Source organism: Chelonia mydas, chromosome 2 (genome assembly GCF_015237465.2).
Source record: "Chelonia mydas isolate rCheMyd1 chromosome 2, rCheMyd1.pri.v2, whole genome shotgun sequence".
In the NCBI taxonomy this organism is placed as follows: Eukaryota; Metazoa; Chordata; order Testudines; family Cheloniidae; genus Chelonia; species Chelonia mydas.
This window is the reverse complement of record NC_057850.1, coordinates 212,377,197-212,393,359: the sequence shown is the minus strand read 5'-3', so window position 1 is coordinate 212,393,359 and position 16,163 is coordinate 212,377,197. Positions and strand designations below refer to the sequence as shown.

Sequence of the window (16,163 nt, the reverse complement as noted above, 5' to 3'; positions counted from 1 at the left end):
GTGTGAAGCACAGAGAAGCAATTTTCTTTTAGTCATTCCTGAATATGTTTGTCTTGTTCTGGGCTTACAGTTTCCCTCCCTGACTCATATTGTTCTTAGATAAATACTGGCAGCTTTCAGGCTTTCATTTAATCATAGATACCATTGTGATGGGTGTCTTTTATTTGCAAATATCAGTCTACCCTGAGCTTAACAGGCAAACAATCAGGATTTTACTACTAAAACTATGCAACAACATTCTTACAAAACTCACACTTGGTACATACGTGTTTTCTCTGACTGTACTTAACATTACATAAAACAATACGCTACCTGGTGGCTGGTAATCATAGTTAAATTGGTGTTAACTTGGAGAAAACAGTTTCTTATGGTTATGACAGTTGAGTAGGTAGGTTCATATACCCAAGAGAGGGGTGGGTGTGGGGGTGTGTGTGTGTCTGTGTGTGTATATATATACACACACACATATATATATATATATATATACATACATACATACATACACACATACATTCACATACACACCCCTTGGGGATATGAACCTACCCACTCAACTGTCATATCCATAAGAAACTGTTAACTGGTTAATGATGCTTAAGATGCATGTATACTTAACTTGTTCATTTACTGTATCAAAAAGCTACAGCTTTGCTTTATTTCTTATAATAGATGGTTTGCAGATATCAGATACTATTTTTTAAGGTCCAGTTTCTATCCATATTGCCACTGATTAAGTTTATCTAAGATAATGAATTTGGTTTCAGTTTTGAGCCACTTTGCTTAGGAAGTTGGATATTGTGAAAAAGATTAATTTACAAGAAACCAAATAGCTTTGTTAAACAGTATTATTGCAGGATTCTGAATCTCTTGTGTGTGTTGACAATGGGAGGTTGCAGCCCACATTTTAAATTTTAAAGGGAAAGACACATGATAGGAAAAGTTTTGTAAAATGTTTGATTCTAGAGGTTTGAGGCAAATAGAAATAGAGTTTCCTTCAATGCCCCGTTAATTCAACTGGAGTCTTTCCCTCGACTTAAGTGGGCACTGGACTTGACCAATACATGTAAAAAAGTAAAAGCCAGAAACAGAAAAACTTTTTAAACTGACCCACTTTAAAAACAGCAGATTAAGCTAAAGAACTCTGGGCTTAATAATGCTCACCTAACTCGTGTGATTATTTAAAAGTCAATGAAGTTAGTTATGTGACTAGGGTGAGAAAGATTTAGTCTTTTGTCTATATTTGCAGAAATCAAATTCAAGTTTGATTAAATACATGACAATCCAGTGGAAACCATGGATGGGGGGAGGATTGCAAATGGAACCCCCATGAGCAAGCAAGGCCCACTACACCCTGAGGGGATTGACTTTAAGGGAGGGCAGATGGTGTTGGCAACTATGGCTCTTTGCATGGCTTTCAGCTGGGGGAAAATCCCTGAAAACTGAAGTCAGAGATCCATCCCCAGGGCGTGAGCTAAATCAGCAGCTTGTGGCTGCTCTGGCTGGTTTTCTGCTCTTTTTATTGCCACAGCTTGCCTCTGGGCTGGCTTTCTGACACCAAAAAAGCTTGTGACCTTTCCAATTCATTTAATCTGATTTTATACCTCTGCCAAATAATTTAATGTACCTCTTTTTCATGAATGAACAAGACAATGTGATCTATTGTGTAGGGCATTGGATTGGGAGTCAGGAGATCTGGAGTCTATGCCTTGCTCTGCCACTGTCCCGCTATGTGACTTAGGGCAAGTCATTCATATGTTTCTCCTTCAACCCTTTCTCTGTCTTGTCTATTTAGACTGTAGCTGCCTTAGGTCAGACACTGTTTCATACTGTGTATTTTGCAGTGACTAGCACAATAGGGTCCTGATCTCAGTTGGGGCCTCTAAGCTCTCAAATAATATAAATAAGAATATATACCATTAACTATTGTTAATGAAAGAGACAATAGCAGCTCTCCTTCACACCAGGCAAAATGGACTGCTAAGCATGGCTATTTAAAATGTTGTTTAGAAAATATATTGTAGTGAAACTATAAGCGTAGGAGTGAGGTTTTTAATATTTTTTCAAAGCTATGTTTTGTATCAGTGGTGGGCAGTAACAAATGAAATTTTCTTGCTAAAGTAAATTTGTTTTCCATGGCTGCTCAGCCACAGAACTATAGCAGATGAGACCATGAAAAGATACTTCTTGCTTTTGAACAGATATAGGAATATATCGATAGATTATGATCTTCATCCATCTTTGACTAGGTAACTTGAATGTTTATTCTCTTAAAGGCAATCAGCCAAAATCTGGAATGATTCACTGCTGTGAAATCCCATGCATAAAAGTGGCTGGACAGCTGTAAGCATAGACAGAGTTTACCCAAATGACTTCAACACGGCCAAACCGGAGATGGTCAAAATGATCTGTGGTCAAATAAAAATCAACTCAGACATGAAGTTGTTTTTTTGTTTTTATTGTTCCAAAAATTCTGTTTTCTCCTTTTTCATTTGTGAGGACCTCTGCACTTCCTGGTTCCAGGTGGAACTGCTATTCCACAGGAAAGTCTGAACTTGTGGTATTTTCATATCTCCCCGACATGCTGGAGATCTAATCTCAAAGCTTTGTTTTGTGAGAATTCCAGCTTAATTTTATGGATGCCTGTGGTTTTCTAAGGTTCAGATAAGCCTCTAAATCCCACACATTTTGTGGGTTTCCCAATAAACCAAATATTGGCCAGCATGAAAAGGCCAAACAAGTCCCAATTTGTTTTACCCATGTGAGTAGCCCCTGTGAAGTCCGGTTTGAATACCAGATTACCATCCCCTTCCCCCCTCTGTTTTTCCTTCTAACAGGAAAAAGTGAAGAGTGAAGACACCACAATTTTATTAGGACAGAAACAGCATTTGCTGAAAAATATATAATCTTTCAGTCACCCGTCATTTGGAGGAAGCACTTAGGACTGGGGCACTCCTCTTTAATTTACTCCTCTGGACCAAGATTCCTTAGGTCACATTGTGTCCAGCTGCTTCATGTGTAAGAGGAGGGCTCAAGAAGTCTCCCCCTGTTGTTTTGCACAGCAGCTGAGTACAACTCAAGTAACTGCAGATCAGACATTTGGAAACCTTTTCTGTAGAATTTAAAAGAGAAAATATGAAGAATTTATGAAACTTGTGCTCAGGCTTTGATAAAATCTCATTTCCGGATTCTCTGGACACATGAGCTGTGCTTGGCACAAGTTTACAAGTATAAAATGACTGTGGTATTTGCCAACACAGACATTAAATAAACAGTATTTAACCCATTGTCAACCACTTTGGGATAACTTGAGAATGAAAAGCCCTGTATCAAACTTTTATGTTGCAGGCACACACCAACCCTGACAATTATGCTTACTGTCCAGTAGCTGGATGTGCTGAGACAATGTTCATATATTTCCCCTTAAGTTTTTCCTTTCATTGGGAACAATCTTTCATAGAACATCCTCCTTCAACTTGTGTGTCAATGCCCTAAGGCCTTTTTACTCATCTAGATTTAAATTAATGACCTCACTGATGGCACCAGCAATTGAACCATCGCTCTCAAGAGCCAAGAACCGCATATTGAATTTGATTAATACTGCTGGCTACTAATTTTCACTTTTAATTAGGTATGACACTATTGTAGGAAGAAAATACTGCAGTGCATAAAACAAATAGCATGCATCTGCGGCAGCATTCTACTGTATGACCCTAACCTGTTTTATTTAGTTGAGCTGCTACTGAACGTTCTTCCACAACATCCACTTGGACTGATAATGAGAAAAATACCACAAGCCTAAACATTTACCTGTTAAAGTTTAAGGATAATCTAATGTGAAAAAGTACTTTGTCAGACAAATGTTATTAGATTACATGATGCATGTACATGTATCTCATGACATTGGGTACTTTCCTTTATCTCTTTGATACATTTACTGGATGAGTGTCATGTGACAATAGTGAAGAATCACAGAAAGACCAACATTCTAACACAAGAGGTGGTATTATCCCTGAAGCTACTCATGTCTCTGCTTCACTGTAGAGGTTCTGCTGAGAACCATTCTTTGCCCCTCTGCTGCTTGGTTTCTTGTTAGGGCATTAAAGAAACGGCACTCTTGTTCTTTCAGTGGAGTTTTGCTAGCTTTTGACATCTACACACCAACTGAGCAAGTAGAAAGCAAACATACTTAGCAAAGAAAAAAATTGCCACTCCTAATTACATCCTCAAGGATTGGAAGATTGTGCTGATAGTGTTCACAAGCCAATATAGCGGGAGTATTGTGTACTCCCAAAGGGAGACATTTTGAAAAGCACATAGAATTGAACTTCATTGGAAGTTAGGCATACAGCTGCCCTTTGTGCCTTACAAAAAATCTCCCCTAAAGTATTGGAGGGGTAGCCGTGTTAGTCTGTATCCACAAAAACAATGAGGAGTCTGGTGGCACCTTAAAGATTAACAGATTTATTTGGGCATAAGCTTTCGTGGGTAAAAAACCCACTTCTTCAGATGCATGGAGTAAAAATAAATGTATTGGCACATGAAGAGAAGGGAGTTACCTTACAAGTGGAGAACCAGCATTGACACGGCCAATTCAATCAGGTATAGTGGTCCACTCCCAATAACTGATGAGGAGGTGTCAATACCAAGAGAGGGGAAATTGCTTTTGTAGTGAGCCAGCCACTCCCAGTCCCTATTCAAGTCCAAATTAATGGTGTTAAGTTTGCAAATGAATTGTAGCTCTGCAGTTTCTCTTTGAAGTCTATTTTTGAAAGTTTTTTTTTGAAGGATGGCTACTTTTAAATCTGTTATTGAATGTCCCGGGAGATTGAAGTGTTCTCCTACTGGCTTTTGTATGTTACCATTCCTGTTGTCTGATTTGTGTCCATTTATTCTTTTATGTAGAGACTGTCCGGTTTGGCCAATGTTCATGGCAGAGGGGCATTGCTGGCACATGATGGCATATATCACATTAGTAGATATGCAGGTGAATGAGCCCCTGATGGTGTGGCTGATGTGGTTGGGTCCTATGATGGTGTCGCTAGAGTAGATATGCAAAAAGAAAAGGAGTACTTGTGGCACCTTAGAGACTAACAAACTTATTTGAGCATAAGCTTTTGTGAGCTACAGCTCACTTCATCGGATGCTGTAGCTCACAAAAGCTTATGCTCAAATAAATTTGTTAGTCTTTAAGGTGCCACAAGTACTCCTTTTCTTTTTGCGAATACATACTAACATGACTGCTACTCTGAAACCTGTCATTAGAGTAGATATGGGGATAGAGTGGGCAACGGAGTTTGTTACAGGGATTGGTTCTTGGGTTAGTATTTTTGGGGTGTGGTGTGTAGTTGCTGGTGAGTATTTGTTTCAGGTTGCGGCGTTGTCTGTAAGCAAGGACTAGCCTGCCTCCCAAGGTCTGTGAGAGTGAGGGATTGTTTTCCAGGATAGGTTGTAGATCATTGATGATGTGCTGGAGAGGTTTTAGCTGGGGGCTGTACGTGATAGCCACTGGTGTTCTGTTATTTTCCTTGTTGGGCCTATCCTGTAGTAGGTGACTTCTGGGTACCCGTCTCGCTCTGTCAATCTGTTTCCTCACTTCCCCAGGTGGGAATTGTAGTTTTAAGAATGCTTGATAAAGATCTTGTCTCTGTCTGAGGGATTGGAGCAAATGCGGTTGTATCTTAGGGCTTGGCTGTAGACAATGGATCGTATGATTTGTCCTGAATGGAAGCTGGAGGCAGGTAGGTAAGTATAGTGGTCAATAGGTTTCCAGTATAGGGTGGTGTTTATGTGACCATTGATTATTAGCACTGTAGTGTCCAGGAAGTGGATCTCTTGTGTGGACTGATCCAGGCTGAGGTTGATGGTGGAGTGGAAATTGTGGAAAACCAGGTAGAATTCTTCAAGGGCCTCCTTCCCGTGGGTCCATATGATGAAGATGTCATCAGTGTAGTGCAAGTAGAGGAGGGGCACTAGGGGACGAGAGCTGAGGAAATGTTCTAAGTCAGCCATAAAAATGTTGGCATACTGTGGGGCCATGCGGGTATGCATAGCAATGCCACTGACTTGAAGGTATAAGTTGTCCCCAAATCTGAAATGGTTGTGGGTGAGGACAAAGTCACAAAGCTCAGCCACCGGGTGTGCCATGGCCTCATCAGGGAAATGTTCCTGACAGCTTGTAGTCCATCCTTGTGTGGAATATTGGTGTAAAGATCTTCTACATCCATGGTGGCCAGGATGGTGTTTTGAGGAAGATCACCAGTGCATTGTAGTTTCCACAGGAAGTCGGTGGTGTCTCAAAGATAGCTAGGAGTGCTGGTAGTGTAGGGTCTGAGGAGTGTCCAAATAGCCAGATAATCCTGCTGTAAGAGTGCCAATGCCTGAGATGATGAGGTGTCCAGGATTATGGATCTTGGGTAGCAGATAGAATACCCCTGGTTGGGGCTCTAGGGGTGCGTCTGTGTAGATTTGTTCCCATGATATAGCAGGGAGTTTCTTGAGCAGATGGTGTGGTTTCTTTTGATACTCCTTAGTGGGATCGGAGGATAGTGGCCTGTAGAATGTGGTGTTGGAGAGTTGCCTGGCAGCCTCCTGTTCATAATCCGACCTGTTCATGATGACTACAGCATCTCCTTTGTCAGCCCCTTTAATTATAATGTCAGAGTTGTTTCTGAGGCTGTGGATGGTGTTGCGTTCTGTATGGCTGAGGTTATGGGGCAAGTGATGCTGTTTGTTCACAATTTCAGCCTCTGCATGTCTGCAGAAGCACTCTATGTAGAAGTCCAGTCTGTCAACAAAAAACTTCAACAAAAATCTTCCAAAACAGACTTCAAAGAGAAACTGCAGAGCTACAATTCATTTGCAAACTTTACACCATTAATTTGGACTTGAATAGCGACTGGAAGTGGCTGGCTCACTACAAAAGCAATTTCCCCTCTCTTGGTGTTGACACCTCCTCATCAATTATTGGGAGTGGACCACATCTGCCCTGACTGAATTGGCCGTGTCAATGCTGGTTCTCCACTTGTAAGGTTACTCCCTTCTCTTCATGTGCCAATATATTTATTTTTACTCCATGTATCTGAAGAAGTGGGTTTTTTACCCACGAAAGCCTATGCCCAAATAAATCTGTTAGTCTTTAAGGTGCCACCGGACTCCCTAAAATAGACATCTATTTATACACAATAGGTAACTGCAGATGAAAACAGATGATTGTTTATAACAGGAATACGTGGGCTGGCCATAGAACTGCCTCTTGTGTATGCGCCTGTTTTCATTTATGCATGCCTATGATGGTTGCACAATTTAGGTGACTATTTTTTAAAATTTGTCTCTCAATATCCTTGACATGAAAATGACACATTCTATCAGCATTAGTGGCTACTGTAACCTTATCAAATAGCAGTTTTGTGCTACTTCATGCAACTATGAATAATCCATTTATCAAGCGGATTAGTTATATGAATATTCTAATGCTTCTCTACAAAAAATATGGTGCAGTAATAGACTACTCACATTGACTCACAAACAGCAGTAATGGTCTACTCACATTGATATTAATATGGGAGCTTTTAAATTTTATTGATTTATGGAAGAGCTTAACAATGAAGAATTTTCAGCTAAATGTGGATAATTAGTAATATGTTACTAGAGGACAATGTTTTGCACATTAGAATACTGTCATCTGCTCCGCTCAATCAGCACAGAACTGCTATTTTCTTGACTGCCTTAGAGTCTTTTTCACCTTGTTCATCCTAACTATGTGGTTATTCATTTATATGAAAAAGGGCATCTTCTTGAACATGGTGGGTATATATATATAGCAGACGACAGCGCAGATTTTTATTAAAATATTGTGCTGTGACCTTTCAGCTATATTCTAATTTTATTTAATATTTCTTTCTACATGTATGCAGAAACTGGCAAGCCAATATTAATAAAAGAGGGCTTACAGGAGTGTGGAATCAGAGCGATAGATCCTTGACAAAAGTTATTTACCTAGCTAGAGTTTCATTTGAAAGTTAACAGAACTCTGTGATGCTTGTATAAAGCAGTGGTCTTAAAACTCTGTTAGACATTTTAACCCACTTTAATTTATTCCATGAAAATTTAATCCCCTGCTGAATGGAGCTGGTGTGAATTTTCAAAAGTCATAATCCACTGAAGTGAAAAATCTTTAATGAGGACATAGGCACCAGGCTTCAAGGGTTTAGTTTAAATTCTTTCTAAAAATGTAAAACAGAGGGCAAGAGTTAATAGGATATTTCATACAGTTACATTTCAATCCTCCTCCAAATCTTTATAAATTCACTTGCACCTCCACCATTAGAACCATTCTGGCTGAATTTCTCACACTTCTGAGGCAAAAATGAAGAGCTGTAAAATCGTAATGTGTGGAACTACGCTGTGTATTGTAACTCCTTTTTCTTTCAGATTACAGACTATTATATTACACATGATGGCATAGTGTCTTCTAAACTGAAAGAGAAATGACATGGTTTAGAAGCCAAACAGCATACATTCTGACATTATTTTATCATGCAAGAAAATGAAAACAAACTACACAACCTCAGACACTTTTCTGGCTCTTCTGCTGCTGTGGAAGTTTTGCCATTGAATTTAGTGGGGACGATTTGTCCCTTAAATTGAAAAGTTATTAATGCTCTCTGTAAAATTGTTCCATAAAAACAATTGTAAACATATTTTTACTTACTCAGTGAATTTTTTAAATTATATTATATGACATAATACCTGTAAGAGTCACTTGGGGCCAGATTTTAAAAGATCTTTAGGCACCTGGATATTAAGGATGGAAATAACTGTTGACATGACCATCTGCATTAGTACTGTATGTCAGATTTTTTGATGAAAACTAAAAGTTTTCTGCACAAAGCAGACACAGTCTGCAAAAAATTTTGTTTCATCAAAAATCCAATTTTCCATAGGAAAACAATTTTAATGGAAACAATTTTGACCAGTCCTGCCCAAGATATCTCTGACCCTGTCAGCAATGCTCGGACAATATTTTCACTAGTATGGATGACTGCACATTTCCAATGTGCAGTAGTTGGCATGGAGGGCATTTCTCAGCCTTAGGTCTCAGAGTATTTTCATTTTCTTATTATCTTTCAAGTATAATTTTTTATGCTTTTATTTTATTTTTCTCTCATGGTACATCAAGGCAGAGAAAAAAGCCCAGATTCTCTTCATGCCCTTTTGTTTTCTAACCTCTTGATTATTTACTTAAGAACTATAAAACAACTTCTAGAGCCAGATCCTCAGCTGGTGTAAATGGAGCTATGCCATTAATTAATCCAAATGAGGATCTGGGCCTTAAAGCTTAGACACCTTCTGCATCCTTGTTTCTTAGGGATCATACTGATCAGTGTTCATATGAGAAGAACAAGAAATGTGCCCTTTGTTTTGTTTCCCGGGAAATTGCAGCGACATCAACAGCAGAGGATGTTCTAGTGGATTCAGCTGATCATGTGCGCTGAGAACTGGAACCTCAGCAAAGTAGATCAAAGTACAACAGGGTCCTAAATCTTCAGATCTTCCCATCAACCAACCAACAAACAATAATGTTTATGCATAGACATTGGATCTAGGTGAGAATTCTGAATGCTTGTGTCTCGTCATTAGAGTGCCATTTAGACCTATGTGGTGTTCATATTCCTGTACTAGCAAAGTACCTGAGGCATCTGGCCAGGGAGTCAGAATACTGTGTTGCTCTACACAGTGCATATGCAAACACTGAGCTGACAAATTCCTATTACGGTATGCCAGCCAAAATTAACTTGGGTTTTTTTGATTAGTTATTTACCTGAAGAGAGAAATTTCTTACCTTGAGTATTAGATTGTTTGTTTGCATTTCCATTTGCCCTCAAGTATTCATACACTTAGAGGAATAAATACATAATTTCTAAACCAATACTGTAATTACATATAATGAACTGTAATAGATCTACAGTATAATGAAAGACTAAGAAATCAAGAGTCATTTTGTACCATTTGGATATTTAAAAAAACGTATCTGATCTCAAGCATCCAGGTTTGGCCTACGGTAGGTAATAGGTTCATGTGCATGAGGGATGTCTTTAAATTGAACCCCAAAGGCTTTGAGGTAAATGAGTTACCCTCTCTTAGGGAGTCTTAAATGAGACAATAATACTCATGAAAAACACATCTAATGAAGTTAATGTCTAAACAGTGAAATATCACTGTGAAAATGTCTTCAGTCTCTAAAAGGATCAGACAAAGACTGGAGTGTTTTGCTGAAACTCAGTGAAACTGGACATACAAATCAATTCCATAGTCATGAAAATATACTTTGTCTCCATAATATAAACTTCATATATTATTTTCACTGAAAGCACTGTCAAAAATTACAAAAAATATATTGAACAGCAATTTGTCATTATTCATGGGAAATGGATGACCAGACGACAGTGTGATTTCTGATACCAAGAGGATCTGGTGACTCTATCTAGAGGAAATATGCATTCTCCATCTAAAAGGCCAGGACCAAGGCCCATTGTACTCACTGTGAGTGTTTCAGTGAGCTCTGTGGGCTTTGGATCAGGCCCCCAAATATCTTCTACTCTTTGTTGTAGTTCCCTTCTGAACACCACCTTCCACCATTATACTCATTTAAAAATTGAAAGCATTTCTTTGTTGAAGAAAAAAAATCATGCATTGTAGTAGGTATACCTGTCAGCATTTCATACTTTACCTATTACTATTTTTATTATGGTTGTGCCTAAAGCTCCCAATGAGAATCAGAGCCCCTTTGTGCTAGGCACTATATAAACCTATAGTAAGAGACAGTCCAAAGAGCTTCTGTTGATAGAAACTTAAATCATAGTACAGATTTTGGAAATGTAGTGTACAGTACAACCCAAATAAATCTTGATATTTATTATCCATGGTAGTTAAATTTACTGTGATGTTTATGTAGGCCCAATGCTAATTATAGCGAATACTACAAATCCCCCATCCTGCAAAAATGTACTCAAGTAACTTTCCATGTGAGAGGAGTCCCACTGAACTCTACTGCAGTATGGTAAACAATTCAGTGCAGAACATATCAAGAACTAAATGGCACCTGATATATATTCAGTGAGATGGGGGAAGAGAAAGCAAAATGGATGTTATAGTACATGTATTTTTGAACTGTGTGTACATGCTCTAGGGATGAAGACATTCACAACTAATTGAAATACTTAATATTTTTTGCATATCATTGAGTATTGAAAATTGGTCCTGTTTTCATGATATTTTTATGCTAAAATGGGATCATTTTCAAGTGCAATAGTTTTTGCTCAACAAACATGCAAAATGTCATAGGTTTGGATGTTTTCTTACAATTATATTACAGTTTCTGTGACAGTTTTGAGATGGTTGGGTAGATGTGAACACAGATATAACAAAATCATAAAATAAATCCTGCTTTTCCACATGGCTGTATTAGCCAAACTATGTACTACATGGCGCGCACATCTGGGGGGATATATGTATAGTTACAATACAACACAGTAGTAGTATGGGAAAAAGCTATAGGGTTAAAAACAGGATACTATCATTTTGCAAATATTACTACTTTGATGAGCAATGAATTGTATTGTTAGCCCTTTTGGGTGCTCTTGTACTGTTTAGTCAGACTCTTTGCTTAGATGCCTGACTAGGGAGGGCAGGAGCAGGTCTTTAATCATGAATGCAGCCAGTTACCCAAATAGAAAATCACAGACAGAGGTCTCAGGGCCAACTGCGTGACTAGAAGCTCTTAAACTATTACAAAATCAATGAGAGTAACAATCAATTGCGTTTGTTAGGTCAGATATGAAACAATGTGTCTTGCTTGGAATTTGAAGCTTCCATTTAAACTTGAGATATACTAGCTTTTAAAACACTCATGATTTGTAGCCAACAGTAAGTATTTCAGAAATATCCACTTCTTCTCTGGGGTGCTTGGTTTTATGTAGTCTAAAAAAAGAGCTTTTCTTTAAAATGAGCTTTATGGTATTACGTCTGGTTATGTGGGAATTTGCTGTTTAATCCTATGAAATGTAACTCACTGGAACACAAATGTTTTTTAAAAAAAGGAAGGAGAAGAAAAAGCAAACTGACGAGAGTAAAATATGACAATAAGCAATTTATTTCCTACCTTCAGATTGCAGGTACACTAAATCTGCTAGTTAACTGCTTAGATTCATGCTAGACTGGCACATTTCTTTTAACCACATTTCTCCTATTTTGCTCTCACTCCTCATAAGCCTCTGCAAAATTATGTTCTGAGTCTCTCTCCCCATGATATCTTCATTGCTGCTTCATTAAGTAGTTCTCCTTCAGAATGTTTCATTACAGCCTCTCTCCTTGCTCACTGAGTTGATGCTAAGACACAGATACAAACCACCTATCAAATGCTTGGCAGTATTTATCCTTCCTGCCATTCAAAAGATGAAAAAATCATCCAAGGGATTAATCCTAAATAAAGAGCACATTCTATTTATTTCTTCTCTCTGCCCTGTCCCCACCCCAACTTGAAAGGCATTGGTGCTATTCTGCTAATACTCTGACTGACTTAATATTTTTTTTAAAAGGCTGTCATTGTACCTGTCATCCCTTCAAGATGTTCAGTTTCCATGTAGCATGTCTGGGAAGGGGCGTAACTACCCTGGGAAGAGAAATCTGGTCAGCAACACAGTTCAATTCCATGTTTATCAGGACATGGAAATATCTTTGTTATATTTGCTTCCTTTCAATACAAATATCTCTAGATTGCACCAGCAAGAAGGCTTCACACTATACGTGTTACATTGTTTCCACTGAATTTCAGGGAGTGGCGATATGTCCAGTTAATTTTGATAAAGGGAGGAGGCATTTATAAAAGCAAACAGGATAAAGGGATGGCTCCTAAAACACCCGTATGATGAAAGTACCAGCGAGGGCTGCTGTGATGCTCATTGTAGCCAGGCAAAGGAGTTAAGAGCAGCGTCGGTCCACTTACAAAACCAAGACTATTCAGCTTACCCTTCAGATAGTGTGACAGTGTGTACTTTATTTTTAAAGCTAGAAGGGAAAAATGAATATGGCTAGCTTAGGTCTTTTTGCTCTGGTGCTGACAGATGTGAGAAATTGGCCCTGACGTTTTTAGATTCCTCAGGATTTCAGGGCAAGGTTTTCATGATTTTATAAAACTTTGATCTGTATTTTTGAACTGTTCATTTCACTTAGATATTCACTTTTGTAATCTTCACTTTAGGAGTCAAAACACTCACTTGGATTTCAATGCTGTATAATTCACTTGGGACTGAAATATGGCTTGGGCTGCACAGTGGTACAGGGATATCAGGCATCCCCTCTGCAGAGCTGTTACATCCTCTTTGCCTATAGGTGGGGGTGGGGGGAGAATTGGGCAGAGCCTTGGCTTTGCCCCTTCTCATCCTTAAAACTAATTTTAACTCTGTTTAATTCTGAACTATAATCTCTTTGGCCTCAGATGGGAACAATGGGTTTTGTAGGTACCTATCTCAATCTGATCTCTTTTTTCCCCCCCCCAGGTCACATGTGCAAATTTAACAAATGGCGGCAAATCAGAACTTCTAAAATCAAGCAGCTCCAAATCCACACTAAAGCACATATGGACAGAAAGCAGCAAAGACTTGTCCATCAGCCGACTGCTATCACAGACTTTTCATGGCAAAGAAAATGATACAGATTTGGACCTGCGATATGATGCCCCAGAAACATATTCTGAGCAAGATCTCTGGGACTGGCTGAGGAACTCCACAGATCTTCAAGAGCCTCGACCCAGAGCAAAGAGACGGCCCATTGTCAAGACTGGGAAATTTAAGAAAATGTTTGGCTGGGGCGACTTTCATTCCAACATCAAAACTGTGAAGTTAAACCTTTTAATAACTGGGAAAATTGTTGATCATGGCAATGGGACGTTTAGCGTTTATTTCAGGCACAATTCCACTGGCCAAGGGAATGTATCTGTGAGCCTGGTACCCCCAACCAAAATAGTGGAATTTGACTTGGCACAACAAACGGTGATTGATGCCAAAGATTCCAAGTCCTTTAACTGTCGCATCGAATATGAAAAGGTCGACAAGGCTACCAAGAACACACTCTGCAACTATGACCCTTCAAAAACGTGTTATCAGGAGCAGACCCAAAGTCATGTGTCATGGCTCTGCTCCAAGCCCTTTAAAGTAATCTGTATTTACATTTCCTTTTATAGTACAGATTATAAACTAGTACAGAAGGTGTGTCCTGATTATAACTACCACAGTGACACGCCCTACTTCCCTTCGGGTTGAGAATGAACAACATGTGTCTGAGACTCAAGCCTGAGGAATAAGAGGTCATATGACAGGGCTGTTACCTCAAAGAAGAAGGCTACCCCTATTGCCTGGAATGTGTCTACACTCTGCTGCTGCTGTCAACTGGCTGAAAATATGTTAGTGGAAAACAATCTAATGTAATTTCTGCCCAGTCAGCTCCATGTATCAGTCTAGTTGTAAATCACTATGGATTCGAAATAAAACCGCACAGACATGCACTCTTTTCAGCTCACCTCTATTAAGATTCCTGTTAAGAGGGCTTTCATTGTCTGATACGTAATGTTTCAGGATAACCTATCATCAAGCCAAAAGGATTAACTAGACAGAGAATGGTTTCTAACGCAAACTGTTTTGGAAATCAACGTTAACGTCTTGAATACATGCCAATCAATAACCCCCACTCATGCATTCTACTGCTTAGACTAGCTGTACTGGTAAATAATACTATAGGAGTAAATGCTGGTTAAAATGGGGGTGGGGGAAGTGTGTCTAGAATTCAGTATTCCTCATTATGTGAACACAGCAAAGTATAGTGACTTTTTTCCAGCATACAGTAGGCACATTCAAGGTGGCGTTAGGTGGCTCTTTTTCTGTGGAGGGAGCCTATTACTAGTAAAGATAAGCAGACATTTGGAATTTACATGTGGGCAGACATTATTGTTACATATTTCTTCACTGAACATTTAAAATGGCAGAGTTGAGACCAGCTGAGCTACTTAAAAACTCTCCAACTGTTCTGCAAGAAGGAAAATGCCTGATAGACAACATGTAAGTTATAAGTGGCTGTCTTATCTTTATTACAAATATTGTAACAAATTCAATATCCTAGTCTTCATTTGTATGAATGGTTTGTATTGTACATAGTTTAACCAGTGTTATTTGAGCTGCTTATTAATATTAACTTGTAATTGTCTCTCTGCTTGTTATTGGTTAAAAACAATCAAGGAAATGAGGAATCCATTTTATCAATGTAGCTGTAAACTCCATTAAAAAGACAGAATAATGTACAAAGCATTTATTCAGCTAAAGTATTGTTGAGAGCTATACATATACAACATTACAGTCTGTCTGTATTTAGATATTTTATTTCCAGACAAAAAATGAACTGTACATAAAAATAAAATACTTAAAGTTGAGTTTCAATATGTACTGTGTAGATGGTGGTTTAAATGGTCCAACAAGAAGACTACGCTTAAACTCCATCATGGTTTTCAATCTCCTGTCTTCAAATTTGTGCAGAATTATCCCAAGCTATAGCACGCAGGCAGATCTCAGTGCCGTCATAGGGCCTTGTTGACTTCAGTGGGAGCCATCCCTCAAAGAACAATTTGCAGGAGCAGGGCCTAAATTATTATTAGTCATAAATGAAAGCAACTTACCAATTTAAAAGTAGGAAAAGTTGTTCTCTCTGTGTGTGCACAAGTCTGCCTTTGCCTTAATTATAGCCTAGTGTAGGCAAAGACCTCCTTGTATGTAGTGGAAGAGTTTTATCCCTCTAATAGGAAAGCAGTTGATTGTGTATCTTTTTTGTATATAGCGGCACACTTTGCCCCCCAGCTTCCAGCTATCCAACCACAATAACTTCACTGATATGTTTACACCTAATTGAAGGCGGCATGGAAAGCATCTCAGATTCCCTCTCATTTCTCTTAGGATTACCATTTGTGCCCACCCACACATGAATTTTATCCTTCGCTCCTAGATGGCTGCCAAAGCTATGCTGAGAAAAGTCTATGCAGGAAACAAAGAGAAGCCTTTCCAAAGCCCAAACATGCACTTCTCTAATGCTCCGGAGATTCAAAGGTCTAAGAAGTGAGAAAT

General features: G+C 38.8%; 1 protein-coding gene across 2 annotated transcripts in view; it reads left to right on the top strand.

Moving 5' to 3' along the window:
• Window positions 1-15,487, top strand: part of NXPH1 (neurexophilin 1) — a 169,719-nt gene extending 154,232 nt beyond the window's left edge. For both annotated transcript variants that reach the window (XM_037890612.2, XM_043541150.1), the window contains exon 3: window positions 13,557-15,487. In XM_037890612.2, the coding sequence (XP_037746540.1) occupies window positions 13,557-14,318 (762 nt within the window). In that variant the 3' untranslated portion in view covers window positions 14,319-15,487. The remainder of the gene's footprint in view (window positions 1-13,556) is intronic.
• Window positions 15,488-16,163: the final 676 nt, after the last annotated feature.